Source organism: Nerophis ophidion, linkage group LG07 (genome assembly GCF_033978795.1).
Source record: "Nerophis ophidion isolate RoL-2023_Sa linkage group LG07, RoL_Noph_v1.0, whole genome shotgun sequence".
In the NCBI taxonomy this organism is placed as follows: domain Eukaryota; kingdom Metazoa; phylum Chordata; class Actinopteri; order Syngnathiformes; family Syngnathidae; genus Nerophis; species Nerophis ophidion.
Genome location: NC_084617.1, coordinates 65,914,892 through 65,933,642, shown reverse-complemented (window position 1 = coordinate 65,933,642; position 18,751 = coordinate 65,914,892). Strand labels below are relative to the sequence as shown.

Here is an 18,751-nt window from a genome sequence, read left to right as displayed (position 1 = left end):
ATACAATGAGAATGTTATACTGCTCAATGGTTCTCCCTTATTTAAAGGCCTACTGAAACCCACTACTAACGACCACGCAGTTTATATATCAATGATGAGATATTAACATTGCAACACATGCCAATACAGCCTTTTTAGTTTACTAAATTGCAATTTTAAATTTCACGCCGAAGTATCCCGCTGAAACGTCGCTGTATGATGATGCGTGTGCGTGATGTCACGCATTGTAGAGGACATTTTCTTCCAGCACCGTTCCCAGCTATAAGTCGTCTGTTTTCATCGCGTAATTCCACAGTATTCTGGACATCCGTGTTGCTGAATCTTTTACAATTTGTTCAATGAATAATGGAGACGCCAAAGAAGAAAGCTGTAGGTGGGAAGCGGTGTATTGCGGCTGCCTTTAGCAGCACAAACACAGCTGGTGTTTCATTGTTTACATTCCCAAAAGATGACGGTGAAGCTTTACTATGGAACAGAGCCGTCAAGTGAACATGGTTGGATTGGACCACACACACAAAGTACGGTGTATTACGCGGTGATCATTTCGAAAGATCGTGTTTCGAAGAGGGTCCCTTGCGAAGGGCAGAGATGGGCATCGCCACCACCCGTCGACTGGTGTTGAAGAAAGGTGCGGGGCCGACCTTCAGGTTGTACAGGTACGACAATATAATCTCACTAAAACACTAGTAACACAATAAGCGGATAAGGGATTTTCCAGAATTATCCTAGTAAATTTGTCTAATAACATCTGAATCGCTCCCACTGTATAGTCTTTTTTTTTTTTCTAGTCCTTCACTCTCACTTTCCTCATCCACGAATCTTTCATCCTCGCTCAAATTAATGGAGAAATCGTCACTTTCTCGGTGCGAATCGCTCTCGCTGCTGGTGGCCATGATTGGAAACAATGTTCAGATGTGAGGAGCTCCACAACCCGTGATGTCACGCGCACATCGTCTGCTACTTCCGGTACAGGCAAGGCTTTTTTATCAGTACCAAAAGTTGAAAACCTTATCGTCTATGTTCTCTACTAAATCCTTTCAGCAAAAATATGGCAATATCGCGAAATGATCAAGTATGACACATAGAATGGACCTGCTATCCCCGTTTGAATAAGAAAATCTCATTTCAGTAGGCCTTTAAATTATTGTACATAAAGATGGGGAAATGCATATCAGAGCAACATAATGCTTTTATTTCCTTCACAGAGAAGAGCAAATCGTATTATTTTTAAAGTACGATATAGAGACTTGTGCTGGGCGATATGACTTTTTGTGAAGATCTCAATATTTTTAGGTCATGTCCTGATACATGATATATATCTCGATATTTTGCCTTTGCTTTGAATGAACACTTGATGCATATAATCACAGCAGTATGATGATCGTATGTGTCTACAATAAAGCATTCTTGTTCATACTGCATTAATATATGCTCATTTTAAACTTTTATGCAGAGAGGGAAATCACAACTAAGTCAATTTACCAAAACTGTTTTTATCAAGCAGTGGCACAAACATTCATGTCATTTCAAAACAGAAAGTGCAAGATTGTCAGACATTATTAAAAAAAGGTGTGAGTGCACTTTTGTGCATGATGTCCCTAAGATAACATATCAAAACAACACTAAATTTAAGTGCACTTTTTGTACAGAATGCCACTACACTATTAGCGCACTTTTGTGAATGATATCACACAAGATATTTCAAAAACTGTAAAATAAAAATGAGCTGCATAATAGGAAATCAAATTGTGTATGTCCTTCGCTATGTGGTAGGTTACTACAGACGTTATCGCCTGTTCTTGACTATTTATGTCATACGGTGTTTATGTGGAAATGGAAGACGCCAGGCTCAATTGGTTCAGTGCTGCTTGCTTTGGCATTTTGTTGAGCGTGGCACCGGACAGAGATGTTGACATGCAGAGTTTCAAGCACTCCTTATTCTCTAGCTGTTGACTTTTCAAATGACGCTACAAATTAGTAGTGCTGATACTTTTTGTAGCGACGCTTTTGCAGCATACTTGACATATTACAGCTGTCTGTTCAACATCTTCCCGCTTGAAGCCAAACCACCACCAGATGATGGACTCAGTGCCGTTTTTCTTGGGAAATGATTATTCATCCTCCATTTGTTACCAGATTCGCACCTTCTCTCTATCGTATTACCACTCGCATCGCTCCGCTTGCACCACCTGCCACAGCTAACATTGCCATGCCGCTACCTCTCTGCTCGGCGAGCGTGTATGACGTTGCACGCGTGACAGTATGTGACGTATGTAAGAAGGTGCGCTTTTTTTTATCACTCTGTGAGAAAGAGAGACAGGAAAAAGTGAGAAAAGCCTGTAGAGTAATGCCCGTAGCTAAAAGCAACCTCGTAAGAAAGTATACCCGAATACTCCCAAAATAGTTATTTTCTACATCGCACAATCAAAAATATTCGATATATCGCCCAGCCCTAATAGAGACTACACAAGTCCAGTCTTTATTGGGTCAGGATTATTAAAACTAAAAAACATTGTAGAATTGCATACTCTATTAGTGATGTTCAGAGCTAGAAATAGAGTTCTTCCAAAGGACTTACAAAAGTTATTCTGTTCGTGTCTGAAGATGAGAATCACAGAAGGCGGTGTGACTTTAAATTTGAAACAAATGTGCTTGTCTGTTGCTGGTGTGAAAGCATGGAATTCTCTAAAGAAAGACTTAAAAAGTTGCGAGACCATTTTTGAATTTAAAAGAGTTCCAAAAAGAGACAACTGGCATTATATTAAACTGATTTTTGATTTTGATTGGGCGTGTCATTGTGAAAATGATTAAACGAAAATTAAAAAGTATGTTGGAGTTCGGGTGCTGGTGAAGGGAACAGTGATAAAGTCATCTAAAATAATTTGTGTTAAAAAATGGGGGCAGGCAAATATAAGAATATTATTCTTCCATCTGCTCCTTTCTGATCATGGAAATGTATAAGAAACAAAAAAAACAATGAAAGTGTGAACTGTACATGGCTTGTATGTATGCATTTTTATGAAAGGAATAAAAAGAAATGGCTTCACGGTGGCAGAGGGGTTAGTGCGTCTGCCTCACAATACGAAGTTCCTGCAGTCCTGGGTTCAAATCCAGGCTCGGGATCTTTCTGTGTGGCGTTTGCATGTTCTCCCCGTGAATGCGTGGGTTCCCTCCTGGTACTCTGGCTTCCTCCCACCTCCAAAGACATGCACCTGGGGATAGGTTGATTGGCAACACTAAATTGGCCTTAGTGTGTGAATGTGAGTGTGAAAGTTGTCTGTCTATCTGTGTTGGCCCTGCGGTGAGGTGGCGACTTGTCCAGGGTGTACCCCGCCTTCCGCCCGATTGTAGCTGAGATAGGCGCCAGCGCCCCCCGCGAGCCCAAATGGGAATAAGCGGTAGACAATGGATGGATAAAAAGAAATTATAATGAGACTCCCTCAGTTTACATGTTTTGAGTTGACATAACAGGCAATACTTAATCTCAAATATTAACTAACCTGTTGTTTTTCTTGTTTCTTACAGGACTGAACTGTAAGGATTTCAACAACTGATAAATATCAGTAGAGGATGGCAATCACTAAGGATGCCAACGAGAGCACCCCTCTTATAGAATCTGGTTCTGGCAATGTGAGAGCGTCACCCCCATCTGTTTTCCGGGGAAGAAGACTAGCATGTGCCGCTGTCTTGCTGGCTGAATCCTTGGAAAGGATTGCATTCTATGGCATCACATCCAATCTTGTTCTCTTTTTAAATAGCAGCCCATTTTTTTGGGAGGGCACCCAAGCCAGCCAGGCACCCCTGATGTTCATGGGGGTGACTTACCTGATATCCCCATTCGGAGGCTGGCTGGCGGATGCATATCTTGGGAAGTTTTGGACCATTGCCTCAAGTCTGATTCTATACTTTATCGGTATCCTATTTTTCCCATTCATTTCAAATGATGACACCAGGATAAATATATGCGGAGAAGAGGCGGCGTTTCCTGTGCAGCCTGCTGAATGTTTGAGCACGAACGGTACCGTTCCAAGCAACATCACTTGCCCCATCCGTGCAGCTTATTGTGGCCCTGTAGTCTACAGTGGACTTTTTTTAATCGCACTGGGTGTGGGGACTGTCAAGTCAAACATCACTCCATTTGGGGCAGACCAGGTAAATATGGAAATTATTGTATTTATGTTTAAATGTTACTAAAGTAGGAATGTAAATATAGTACCTACCAATGTGATATGTCTTCTGACATGGGGCTCTATACTTGGGAATGCAGTGTGACATGGTGGAGGCAGACATGTGACATGCAGTTTCAGTTTTACCATGCGGCTTCACTTAGACACGCACATCCCTTTTTTTCATTGCGATTTAGTTGTATAACTTGTTTTACACACAAACACACACACAAGCACCCACAAAGCAAAAGCTTACATAACAAGAAATGTCTTTTTTACACCACAACTGTGTTAAATCAGAACACAAAAAGTGTGAACATTTTAAGGGTAACTGCACTTTCTTGGGAATTATGCCTGTTCACAGTCCTTATGAGAGACAAGAATACTTTTTTTTGTTTTTGCCTTCTGAGATTAAAAACACACTCTTAGAATGCGGCTAGCGATGCAGCTAATGGGACCAATCCATTCTCTGTCTAAATCATTAAAAATGCGTCCGAAAACCGCCAACAATACTTTGTTTACAGTCTTTGACCTGCACAATGACCAAGTTGTACCAACATAGTTATTTATTTACCATGAATTGATTAACTCGGACCCCGACTTAAACAAGTTGAAAAACGTATTTCAATCAATCAATCAATGTTTATTTATATAGCCCCAAATCACAAATGTCTCAAAGGACTGCACAAATCATTACGACTAAAACATCCTCGGAAGGACCCAGAAAAGGGCAAGGAAAACTCACACCCAGTGGGCAGGGAAAATTCAAATCCAGTGGGACGCCAGTGACAATGCTGACTATGAGAAACCTTGGAGAGGACCTCAGATGTGGGCAACCCCCCTCTCTAGGGGACCGAAAGCAATGGATGTCGAGCGGGTCTAACATGATACTGTGAAAGTTCAATCCATAGTGGCTCCAACACAGCCGCGAAAGTTCAGTTCAAGCGGATTTAGTGGTCAATTGTACGGAATATTTACTGTACTGTGCAATCTACTAATACAAGTCTAAATGTGAATTATATTTATATAGCGCTTTTCTCTAGTGACTCAAAGCGCTTTACATAGTGAAACCCAATATCTAAGTTACATTTAAACTAGTGTGGGTGGCACTGTGAGCAGGTGGGTAAAGTGTCTTGCCCAAGGACACAACGGCAGTGACTACGATGGCGGAAGTGGGAATCGAACCTGCAACCCCCAAGTTGCTGGCACGGCCACTCTACCAACCGAGCTATACCGCCCCCATCAATCAGTATTGTAAGACCAAACACTGGGAAACTGTTTTTCTTGCATAGTAACACATCGCCTTGCTAATAGAGACACTCACACTGTCACGGCATTAGCACGAGTAAAACTAGCTTCCGCATCAGCGGCTGAATCGCTTTTGAGTTTGTAGTGCACCACACAATGCGATAGGATACCAATCTGTAGTGACTAAAAACATAGACAATAATTTTTGAGTATTTGTAAAGTATTAGCTCAGGTGTCATGTTTGTTTGTACGCAGAGAGCTCGACAGTTATTTTAAATGCAATAACAAGCATGATGTGCTTCATGTATCATGATCAATAATATAGTAGCTTACTCAATGAAAAGTTACCTGTTTGATGAAGCTGGCGGGGGATGTTGTTTTCCAGTTGATTTTGGGTACAGTAGTTGGATAAACGATTACACCACAGCAGGGTTTGTGAGCACATAGAGTTTGTTTTTCTTTGTGATGCAGTTTGGAGGAGTGTTTTCATCGCCAGATGCAAGAAGCTTCCATCGATTAAAAACATTGTGTGCCACTCAGTGGAGCAAAAGCACATATTTGTTAGCATACCGTAGCTTGGCAAGTGTCACATTTATGCCATCGAGTCATGACGATCCTGACTCTTTCGGCTTCCGTCTCTCCCAACTGTACAGCCTCGCTTCATGCTCGATAGCTTCTACAACCAGTCGTTCATCCTCTATATGTTCAGCTTCAAAAAGATAAGGTTGTGAATCCTCACTTGTCCAAAAGATTAGCAAACACAAGTTTGTTACCGGAAGTAGGAACACTCACCTTTGCCGATGGAAGTAGAAAGTCCGTGCTGTGAGCACTAAAATCAATGCACCCAGGAAAATGAGTTCTGTTCATGCCTAAAATGAACAAAATATGGTTAATATTGTACATGTTGCATATTGTTATGAATGTTTTTTACTACATTTTATACATACTTATGGCATGTATATAAAACATGGATGGAGCTTTTTTAAAAGGTTTAAAGGGCTTTGAAAGTAACAGCCTCCCATTAGCCGCATCGTAAGAGTTTTTATTTAATCTTTAGAATGCAAAAAAATACATATGTTCTTGTCCTTCATATTGAACAATAGGCTGAATTCCAAAAAGGTGCATTTCCCCCTTAACTGCTGCGTCTGTGTTTAAAGATATTAAAACACGGGGGCTGGTAGGGCTCTGGTATCATTTTCTCTGAGCAGTCAATGCTCATTATAATGGTTCTTTATGTGCATGTCAACACTTTTGATCATGTTTGAAAACAGCTACAAATAGAGCCTTCATATTAGAAAGAAAGAAAAAGCAAACACAGAAAGGAATAGATCTTGTTTTCCACGACAATCAGACAGAACAATATACAATGTGGAGTTGGCAAGCTTTTGTGGTAAACAGACTGTTCAAGGCTAAAAAAATCACTAAAAAGCTGCATGTTCTAAATAAATTAAGTTGAGTGTTATTTCAAAATTATTGTATGTGCAATGTGTTGTGTTCTTCTGTATAAAACCTATTTACCGTATTTTTCGGAGTATAAGTCACTCCGGAGTATAAGTCTCACCTGCCGAAAATGCATAATACATATACGTCGCACTGGCGTATAAGTCGCATTTTTGGGGGAAATGTATTTGATGAAACCTAACACCAAGAATAGACATTTGGAAGGCAATTTAAAATAAATAAAGAATAGGGAACAACAAACTGAATAAGTGTACATTATATGACGCATAAATGACCAACTGAAAACGTGCCTAGTATGTTAATGTAACAAATTATGGTAAGAGTCATTCAAATAACTAATATAGAACATGCATTACGTTTACCAAACAATCGGACACTCCTATTTGCTAAATCCGATGAAATCTTATACGTCTAGTCCAGCGTTTCTCAAAGTGTGGGGCGGGCCCCACTGGTGGGGAATAGAGACGTGACAGGTGGGGCGTGAGGAACGGGAGGAAATTTCACTTTATTTTTTTTAAATTTTTATTATAAACTTAGATTTTTTTTTTTTTTACTATGCTTTCATTTTCTATACACACTGTAAATCACTTTGTGATTCTGTCTGTGAAATCCGCTATATAAATAAATGTAAATTACTTATTTTTCCTCTAGGCCTTAAATTTCTAGGTAGGAGCGAAAGTTTGACGGACATAGCAACGGTAACTAATGGGGGCGGGGCTAAGCGGAACAATATTTCACGGGTAGCAGGCTAAAGTGTGGATCACAATTACACAAAATGGAGAGAAACAAAAATCTGACGGGCTTAATCAACCAAAAAGCCAACCGAAAAGAAAATATGATGAAGGGTATCTTGCTCTTGGATTCACGGCAATGGTGGTGGGGGCAGAGGAGAGACCCCTGTGTGTTCTGTGTCTAAAACCGCTAGCAGCAGACAGTATGAGCCCCAACAAATTAAAGAGACACCTCGAGACCACACACCCCAATCACGTCAATAAGCCACTTGATTTCTTTCAAAGAAAACTGAAAGAGTAGTTATTTTATTTATTTCTGAATTGATGCAAGTTATACCACAGGTGCACAGTTATATATTATTGAACTTGATGTTATTTTATGTTATTGAGTTTGAATGTATACAACTTGAATTTTACTTGATGTTCAATAATTTTGAAAATGTTAAGCTTGGCATTAGCGTTCTTTTGGGGCGATGGAACTGGTGGGACTTGAAAACTCCCCCTTGTCCGAAGTGGGGGATGACAAAAAAAGTTTGAGAACCACTGGTGTAGTCTCTTACGTGAATGAGCTAAATATTATTATTTGATATTTTACGGTAATGTGTTAATAATTTCACACATAAGTCGCTCCTGAGTATAAGTTGCACCCCGGCCAAACTATGAAAAAAAACTGTGACTTATAGTCCGAAAAATACGGTGGTTACTTTTCCATGTAATTTAACAGTAGGAAACAATGTGGCTCTTGCCATATGAAAATAGCTTGTAAACTCAAATCAAAATGTGATACTCGATCGACTTAAAATCATAACTTTTAGTCATACAAATCCTTAGCGGCAATATTAATTAATACCAATAGAATAATGATAATTAGTAATTATAAGAATTGGGGCGGTATAGCTCGGTTGGTAGAGTGGCCGTGCCAGCAACCTGAGGGTTGCAGGTTCGATCCCCGCTTCCGCCATTCTAGTCACTGCCGTTGGGCAAGACACTTTACCCACCTGCTCCTAGTGCCACCCACACTGGTTTAAATGTAACTTAAATATTGGGTTTCACTATGTAAAAGCACTTTGAGTCCCTAGAGAAAAGCTCTATATAAATAGAATTCACACTTCACAATAATAAGCAATAGTATTGCTTGTGTAAGTAAACAGTAGGACAATAACACTTATAATTAACACGTAAAATACATAATTAACACGTAAAATACCAAACAAAGGTCATTGTTGTAGTATCTCTATGGAAGTCCTCATTCATCCAGGTCATTGTTATCTCAGGGCATTCAATCGATCGCAACTGGACCGGTTGGGTTGTCTTACAAGACGTTTCGCCTCCCATCCAGGTAGGCTTCATCAGTTCATGCTCAGAGACTTAGATTGGTCAGATACCATGCTTGGTATTGGAGTATAAATGTTTGGGGTTTTGGCACCAGCCACGAGACGAGATTTTACCAATTGAAGTCTCTGAGCATAAACTGATGAACCCTACTTGGATGAGAAGCGAGACTTTTAAATCAAACCAAACACTCCAGTTGTGATCTATTAAATGCCTAGAGATCACTGTTGTAGTGGATGACCCACCTGAGTTTCAGTTCAAAATAGTGATTAACATGTGCCCAGTAATTAAGGTTCTTGCAACCAATCAGGTAGAACAGAGATGCTGGACTAGATAACCAAACAAAACACTGGCAAATTGTATCCTATTTTGTGAAGATGACAAACTTCCATTTGCTTAAGATGTCCGTGCAAGTCATTAGCAAGTAATTACAAGACAATGACCACATGGCACTTTGGTTAGGTTTCAGGAGATTTCTGAAAAAATAGACTAAGCTAGAGAGGTGCACTTTTACTTAGCTGATCAGCCAATTATGAACACAAACATGCCTATTTTACAGATTCAACCAAGAACATCATACATGGGCTGTTAGATGCAGATTTCCTTATTTTGAATAAAACAGAAACACGGTGGTGGTGGGACTGTGACAGATTACACAAGCCACCTGCAATCTGTCTATCTTTAGTTTAAATGATTTAACTGAGCTACTGTATTCAAAAAGTGCAAAGAGAAAGTCGCCACAGACCTTTAAACTGGTGAACTCTGTTCAAACTGTACTGAAAGAGACACACTTCTGCTTTCCAGAACAAAAAAAATATTGAGAAACTGTAAAGAGTACTGACAGCCTGAATCGTCCAATATCCACAACAGCACACAAGTCCAAAATTGCAACTCGTAGACTACGTAGTCCTCACCAGTTTTGCCAGAGTCAAAATTACAAACTTGCAGCATAAGGTAGCAAAACAGATTAAAAATATCATATTTTGTGGGAAATTACCTTGCTCAGGACCATCTGCTGCAGTAAAACATTCCTACCGATCTTGAGATCTTGTGTAGCAGACCTATTCAACTGCCGGCCCGGGAATGAAACCATACCGGGCCCCCGGGTTCAGTTCAAAACTTTGGGGACGAACATTTGTGCTGCAAATTCTCAACAACACTCGAGTGCGGCTGTTGCATCAAGGAACTTGGAACTTTGTAAACACGTTTGCAGCTCCATGCATTTACATTTTAACCCGGCTAAGACACGAAAACACTCCAAACTTGTGATTTACCTAACCGAGGCGTTCCTCAAGGCACCCCTTTAAGTCCTTGCCTTTGTGGCAATTACACTTTTTTTTCGTAGTCCAATTTATGTAACTAAGGTGTTGCTGTAGCCTGTTTACTTCAGATGCAGTTAGTAGTCATGTAACATATTTACATATACTACTGATGTTCCTCAAGGTTCAGTTTTAGGTACTCTCTTTTTCATGATTTGGGGTTAATTAACTTGTGGCCAACGTTCCCTCTAAAGTGCACGCCTGCGCAATTGCGCATTGCTCACACCCCCTCTGCGCACAGCAAATCTATGCTGTGCGCCAAGTCAAATCCCATCTGAACTTTTAACAAAATAAACAGATAACAATTTGTTCTGTATGATTTTGCAATGCAAAAGTGAGTAACAGGTGACGGCAAGCGGCCACAACAGGGAAAAAACAATATTCTTCAACACTGTTAAATTATTAAGTCTTTAGAGACACTTTTAAGAGGCCAGGAATTCCATCCATTACACGAAACTGTTTGTCGGCCGTAACCACAAAAGAAATATAGTAAAAAAAAAACTTCTATCTAGCAAAACTGGTCATTGTCTGCCGTACAAACCAGGCTTAAACAAACTCTTTTTCATCTGTCATATCGACAGCAGCCGTTCTCATTCTCTTACTTTCTCCAACGCAAGAAGTCAAGGCACTTCGCCAGTGATGCATTTATTTCCACACAAAAAATCGGATCACTCCAACACCACACAAAGTGTCAAATCCAGATCGTTACGCTATGACTCCCCAAACAGATATGCGTATTCAACTGTCATTTATTAGGAATGTTAATTTGTTTTATGAATATTAATCTTGGAACGCTGTCACTAGACTAGAGAAATGCTAACAAAAATATATATTAAGCAGAACTAAATGTGATCTCTGAAAGGGGTACAAATTATTTCCAAAGCTGGACCCCCACCTAGACCTAAAATACTATACCACACAGCTCATGAAAAACAAGATTGTATTTGTTGTATTTATTTAAGTGGGCCAAATCACTTATATTGGAAAACGTCATGGAAATTGACTTCTGTCTGTCATTATCCGCTACTTGGATCATGTCATATTCTGTTTTAGTTACGTCTTTTTATTACATCCTGTTTAGTATTTGTCTTCCTTAGTTCCTGGTGGCACTTCCTGTTTGTTTCCGTAGCCATAGTTACGTATTAGTGTCACCTGCATCTTGTTTTTTACGCACACCTGCCTTGTGATTACGTTCCTGTATTTAAGCCAGCCTTCTTTGTTCATTCGTTCTCGCAGTCTAGTTTGTGTTCGATGCAACAGGTGACGTCGCTGATCCCCAATTGTGGTAACAGACTTTTTGTACTCGTTAGCTTCCACGCTATTCCTTTGCTTATTTCCCTAGCTCACATGCTAGCGTTCTTAGTTTCTTCTAGCTCCCATGCTAGTTCTGTTTGTTTTGTCTGTAGTGCCTTGTGCAAGTGTTTTTGTTCTTAGTCTGTTTTGTTAGTGATAATAAATCTTAATTTCTTACCTTCACGCTGTGTCTTATCCGACTGCATCAACGAGAGAACGCAACCGCATCACCTCAATGCCAGCCAATCGTCAAATAAAACATTTAACTTGTTATTAAGTCAGCTTTGGGACAGGTGTGCTGCTGGTGTGGCCAAAGTGTGTACATCTGATGTTGCTCCGATGAATGCTCAGGGAGTTTTTGCGTTTGCTCACACATGAACAATTAGAGGGAACATTGCTTGTGGCTTGCAAGTTCAGTTTAAAAACTTGTGAGAGAGTCATATTTTTGCAGCATATTCTTAAAACACTTAAAGCACTATAATACAGATAATCATTTTGATGATGATTTTAGCAGAAAGTTGTTTTATAGAGGTTAATTTATGTCTTTTACAAAAGCTTTTTTTGACACTGAATTTATGTAACTGATTTTTTTGTGTTTGAATATTGTGAACTGGATTTTTTCAGTGTAAAAAAAATTGCTGGTTCAAAAAGCAAGACTCATTTCCGGTTAAATTAGTGCTGAAGCAATCGATCCTGACTCTGTCAGAACCAGCCAATGTGGTGTCAAGTTTGAAGTCACGTGACACGTATCTTGCATAACAGCATAAAGAAGGCAGTTAACTGGGCTACCTGGGCATAATACAACATAATGAACACTTCTGATCACCAGGTGTTATATCACACACACTAGCACCTGACCACCAGGTGCTACGTTACAACACATCATAATCCCAACTATAAAAAAGTTTCCAATCTGTGTTGCTGTTGCTCGTTTCTAAAAGATGTCGACCAAGGAGGTGGTCTGGGAAGTCAAGGAGCAATGTTTATATATTTTTAATGTTCATAGTTAATATTGTAAATCCCACATTTTGTATTTTCATGTACACACTGTCTATTTCAGTAAAAACTAAACAGACCACCTTAAAAAAATGAATTAACTTTAGTTTTTACTGAATTATGTGACAGTCAAAATGTACTTACAAATATAGAATGTGGGATTCACAATAGTAATTATGCACCATAAAACACTGAATATTTTAAAAAAAGTAACAATGCTGCCCTACTGTAGACCACCTCCTTAATTGACATAATTTTATAATCAAGCAAGAAACACAAATGCAACAAAGACATAAAAAAAAACATAAAATCTAAGGTTAAAACACATCCACATATTCAATATAATATCACTGTTCTGAAGAACTATTTAGTAGAAATCTGCCTCTGTCGCTGCTACATAAACAACCCATTCTGTTCATGCCTGGTCTGCATGAAGCAGTGCTTGGTATGTCACTCTAAAGCAGGGGTCCCCAAACTACGGCCCGCGGGCCAGATCCGGCCCGCCAGCGTTCGAGATGTGGCCCGCGGAAAGTCCTATGTTATTTTTTTTTTTTTGTATTTTTTTTGTATATATATATATTTTTTTTAATCTGTCCTTTCCAATCCATTTTTACCGCTTGTTGCTTGTTACTCTGAGTCTCCTAGCCGCTCAGGCAAATCACATTGTCTAAAAATGCATTTTCCAATTGATGACGTGATATATATATATATATATATATATATATATATATATATATATATATATACACACACACACACAAACAGCCCGGTCCCCGGCCAAATTATTTTAACCCAATGCCGCCCCTGGGTCAAAAAGTTTGGGGACCCCTGCTCTAAAGTCCAGATTCTAACCATTGGAATCATTTCTGTAGTTTAAAATTATACATCCTTCTGCCTTTTGGGGTTTTAAGCAAGAGATCTCACAGGTAACCAATTATACTTTTCAGGGGACCTATTATGTTGCTTCTCTTTTTTTTTTTACCTATAGAGTGCATCTGGAAATAATTCACAGTACTTCACTTTTTCCGAATTTTGTTATGTTACAGCCTTATTATAAAATGGAATACATTAATTTCTCAAAATTCGACAGACAATAGCCGATTGTCAGGCTTAGTCAAAAGGATAGGACTCAGATGCGGAGTAGGTAATATTTTGGCAGGCTTTAATTTTGAAAGCTTCTTTTCACCATGAATTGATTAACGTGGACCCCGACTTAAACAAGTTGAAAAACTTATTCGGGTGTTACCATTTAGTGGTCAATTGTACGGAATATGTACTGTACTGTGCAATCTACTAATAAAAGTATCAATCAATCAATCAAACCTCCAGAGTCAGGCCAATTCAATATCTACAATAACTAAACTAGCAGGAGGAAGAAAACAATGGCTTTGACAATTCTGCACTTTGTCTAATTTAAAAAAGGTCAACAAAAATGTCACTCAAAAAAATGAGGAAAGAAAGAACTTTTAGAAAAACTGAAAACTCACCACATTGGCTCTAAAACTAAATAACACAAAATCGAGACAATCTGGCACAGAACAAGGGGAGGCGTGGGCTTATAAGACACATGAGGGTAATGGTATACAGGTGGAAACAATCGGGGGTCAAGGATGACATCAGATTAATGACACAAAAGGAAGGGCAAGTGATCTGAAACGAGAGGAGTTAATTTTCAAAGTAAAACATGCAATTCACAAGACAGAATAAACCAAGACAAGGCATCCCTCATTGACACCGATAAGGACAATGTACATTTTTGTATTTTATTCATTTATTTTTTGTTAACTTTTATGAATAACGTACTAAAAAAAAACACATGTCCAAAAGTATTCACAGCCTTTAATGAATACTTTGTTATTGCAACTTTGGCAGCAATTACAGCCTCAAGTCTTTTTGAATAAGATGCCGCAAGCTTGGCACACCTATCTCTGGGCAGTTTTGCCTATTCCTCTTTGCAGCACCTCTCAAGCTTCGTTAGGTTGGATGGAAAGCGTTTGTTATCAATCAGAATGTCTCGGTACATTACTGCATTCATCTTTCCCTCTATCCTAAATAGTATCCCAGTTTGTGGTGCTGAAAAACATCCCTACAGCATGGTGCTGCCATCACCATGCTTCGATGTAGGGATGGTATTGGCCTGGTGATGAGCGGTTTCTGGTTTCCTCTAGGGTTGTACGGTATACCGATACTAAGGAAGTACCGTACATTTTGGCTTAAAAACAAATGATAAATATGAAGCTATAAACCCAGAAGCGCCACTTTACAAGCGGTGCTTTAAAATATAGCTAGGTAGCTAGCGGCTAACGTCCATCCGCAGTGTTATAGCTACCTCTGAATCACTATTCCTCCCCTCCATGGCAACAAATAAATACGTTTCTTACAAGTATCATCCCTGCAGGACGAGGAATAGCTAAACATGCTTCACTACACACCGTAGGAGGATACGATTGCTAACCGCTAACAGCAAGCTAGCGCTCCTCGATCTAAACACGTGGGGATGTATACATATGTCGACTGTAACGATACCAAGTACAAGAGTCGTATCAAGCCGATAATACAATGATTACACCAATATTTTTTCTTATTACATCTTTTGTCATTTTCTTTGTTGTTTATAAAGTCAGGAAACACGTCCCTAGACACAGGAGAACATTAATTATGATCAATGCATAATCCTGTAACTGCTTAGTATTGATTGATACCAAAATGTGTCGTATCACCTTAACCTATTATAAAGTATCAAAACAACAACGAAATAAGTGCTTATTATATTTGAACAAAACTGTAGATTGAACATGTTAAAACAGAAAGTAAGCAAATATTAACAGGAAATGAACAAGTAGATTAATACTCCATATTTTACCGCTTGTCCCTCATAATTATGACAAAATAATAACATGGGAAACGACACTATGTGTTATTTCATACGTCAGCAGACTAGTTAGGAACCTTTGTTTGCTTACTTACTACTAAAAGATAGATTTTCTAGAATGCTCACGATTGTATTTTATGACACAATTATTCTTTTAGTGCAATAAAAAACATATTTTTAATGCATCATAATTAGAGGTGTCTGATAATGGCTTTTTTTCCCGATATTCCAATATTGTCCAACTCTTAATTACCGATTCCAATATCAATAGATACCGATATATACAGTCGTGGAATTAACACATTATTATGCCTAATTTTGTTGTGATGCTCCGCTGGATGCATTAAACAATGTAACAAAAGTTTTCCAAAATAAATCAACTCACGTTATGGAAAGAAATGCCAACATGGCACTGCCATATTTATTATTGAAGTCACAAAGTGCATTTTTTTTTTAACATGCTTCAAAACAGCAGCTTGGAATTTGGGACATGAGCATGAGGAGTTCGAGGTGGGCGGGGTTGACGTCGGGGGTGGGGGGAAGATAACAGGGAGTGTATATTGTAGCATCCCGAAAGAGTTAGTGCTGCAAGGGTTTCTGGGCCTTTGTTCTGTTGTTTTACGGTGCGGATGTTCTCCCGAAATATGTTTGTCTTTCTTGTTTGGTGTGGGTTCCACAGTGTGGCGCATATTTGTAACAATGTTAAAGTTGTTTATACGGCCACCCTCAGTGTGACCTTAATGGCTGTTGACCAAATATGCCTTGCATTCACTTGTGTGTGTGAAAAGCCGTATACAGTATGTGATTGGGCCGGCACGCATAGGCAGTGCCTTTAAGGTTTATTGGCGCTCTGTACTTCTTCCTCCGTCCGTGTACCACTACGTACAGCGCCGTTTTAAAAAGTCATACATTTTACTTATTGAAACCGATAATTTCTGATATTACATTTTAAAGCATTTATCGGCCGATAATATCAGCAGTCCGATATAATTGGACATCTCTAATCATAAGATTTTCTGTTAAGATAAAGCCAATAGTGAACATTTTTTGTGGCCTCCTTTATTCTGAAAAGTATCGATATATATATATTGGTATCGGGACAATCCTAGTTTCCTCCAAACATGATGCCTGGAAATAATGACAAATAGTTAAATCTTTGTCTCATCAGACCATAGAATTTTGTTTTTCATGGTCTGAGAGTCATTCATGTGTATTTTGGCAAACTTTTTACTAAGAAATAATGTCTGTCTGGCCACTATTCCATACAGGCCTAATTGGTGGATGGCTGTCCTTCTGGAAGCTTCTCCTCTCTCCACAGAGGAATGTTGTAGCTCTGACAGAGTGACATTCGGATAATTGGTCAGCTCTCTGACTAGACTAAGATGAATGCAGCGATGTACAGAGACATCCTGGATGAAAACCAACTCTTCCCATCCAATCTGATAGAGCACTAGAGGTGCTGCAAAGAGGAATCGCCAAAATTACACAAAGGGAGGTTTGCCAAGCTTGTGGCATTGTTTGAGTTTATTTGGAACATGCAAGCATACAACATGATACATCAAAATTTCCAGTTTCTTTTTTCAACATGTTCGAAAAGGAGTAGGAAAAAGCAGAGCTTATTTAATCCTATGCTTTTTCTTTTACATAACAGTTGCTAAAACTTTTGTTCACTTCCTGTTCTCAATTTATTCACAATAGGATCCATAAGTAATCAAAATAGAAAATAAATAATAATTGGTGAAGTAAGTTATATTTCATATGATGAGATAAGCAAGATTATTTTGAGAATGAATGAAATACATTCAGAATGTTTATCATAGTTCTTATTCTTTGTACTTTGTAAACACTTTAAGTTCAAAGAGTTTGTTGAAGTAGCTCATATTAGTACATTGTTTGATTGCTTTGTAATCAATTTGTTCAAAAATACTTGAGGCTGTAATATCTGCCAAAGGTTCATCAACAAAGTATTGAGCACAGGCTGTGAATACTTATGTAGATCTGATTTGTTTTGGTTTTTGTATTTGTTAATGAATTGGCAAAAATTAATAAAAAAAAATATTCACATGGCGTGTAGAATTTTGAGGACAAAAATGAATTGATTCCATTGTGGTATAAGGCTGTAACATAACAAAATGTGGACAAAGTGAAGCGCTGTGAATACTTTCCGGATGCACAGTAAATGTTACAATGTCAGATACACCTTTTAAAACAATGCACGCATTTGGAAGTGAGCTATTCCAGCAGTTTTGGATCCCTCACACACTGTGTTTTACAGTCTTTTTTTTAAAAGTAGGAACACACTGACATCGGTGCGTACCCGACTTACTTATATGAGCATGCTCATGTAAACAAATACACAGTTTTAACAAAGTGACCTCAGGGCTTTAACTTATTACTTTCGTAAAGTAACTACCAACATTGCTATTTCAGTTTTACCTTTAGACAGCATATGTGCACAATAAACTAAGGATTGCACTCTTGGGGGGAAAAATGCTGGCACTGGCAAAACAGTGCCTCCACCTGGATGAAAAGTACCATGTAAGTTTGTGTTTGCTATTAGCCGCGTATTGAAGGGCTCAAATTATCGATTGTTTATTTACATCATATAATTTTCATAAGTATTGATTGTACAGAGCATGAAATGATTGTTCAGCTATAATAATAAGTGTGTGTTTGGCAACGCTGGTCCCCACTATCCTCTCATTCACTCACTCATCCCGGGACCAGAGGTCGTCAGGGTACCATGGATGATGGTCTTGGACAAGGAGTCCATCCATCCATCCATTTTCTACCGCTTGTCCCTCTCAAGGTCGCGGCGGTGCTGGAGCCTATTCCATCTCCACTCGGGCGGAAGGCAGCGTACACCCTGGACAAGTCGTGACAGAAAATGTGGCCGAATCAGGCAAGCTTGCAGCGCCTGACTTTTGTAAGGGCTGTCCAAGGGATTAGCGGTAGAAAATGGATGGATGTCCTCTATAGCAGTGTTTTTCAACCTTTTTTAAGGCAAGGCGCGTTATTTGCGTTGAAAAAATCCGCAGGCACGCCACCAGCAGAAATCATTAAAAAAACGAAACTCAGTTGACTGTAAAATGTCATCGTCGCAATTATTGGATATGACTTTAAACCATAACTGGATGCATCAATATAGCTCTTGTCTCAAAGTAGGTGTACTATCACGACCTGTCACATCACACTGTGACTTATTTAGAGTTATTTGCTCTTTTCCTGTGTGTAGTGTTTTAGTTCTAGTCTAGCGCTCCTATTTTGGTGTCATTTTCTCCTTTTTTGGTATTTTCCTGTAGCAGTTCCATGTCTTCCTTTTGAGCGATATAT

General features: G+C 39.0%; 1 protein-coding gene across 2 annotated transcripts in view; it reads left to right on the top strand.

Annotated features, from left to right (window-relative positions):
* Window positions 1-18,751, top strand: part of slc15a4 (solute carrier family 15 member 4) — an 89,876-nt gene that overhangs the window by 448 nt on the left and 70,677 nt on the right. For both annotated transcript variants that reach the window (XM_061906887.1, XM_061906888.1), the window contains exon 2: window positions 3,526-4,152. In XM_061906887.1, the coding sequence (XP_061762871.1) occupies window positions 3,571-4,152 (582 nt within the window). In that variant the 5' untranslated portion in view covers window positions 3,526-3,570. The remainder of the gene's footprint in view (window positions 1-3,525; window positions 4,153-18,751) is intronic.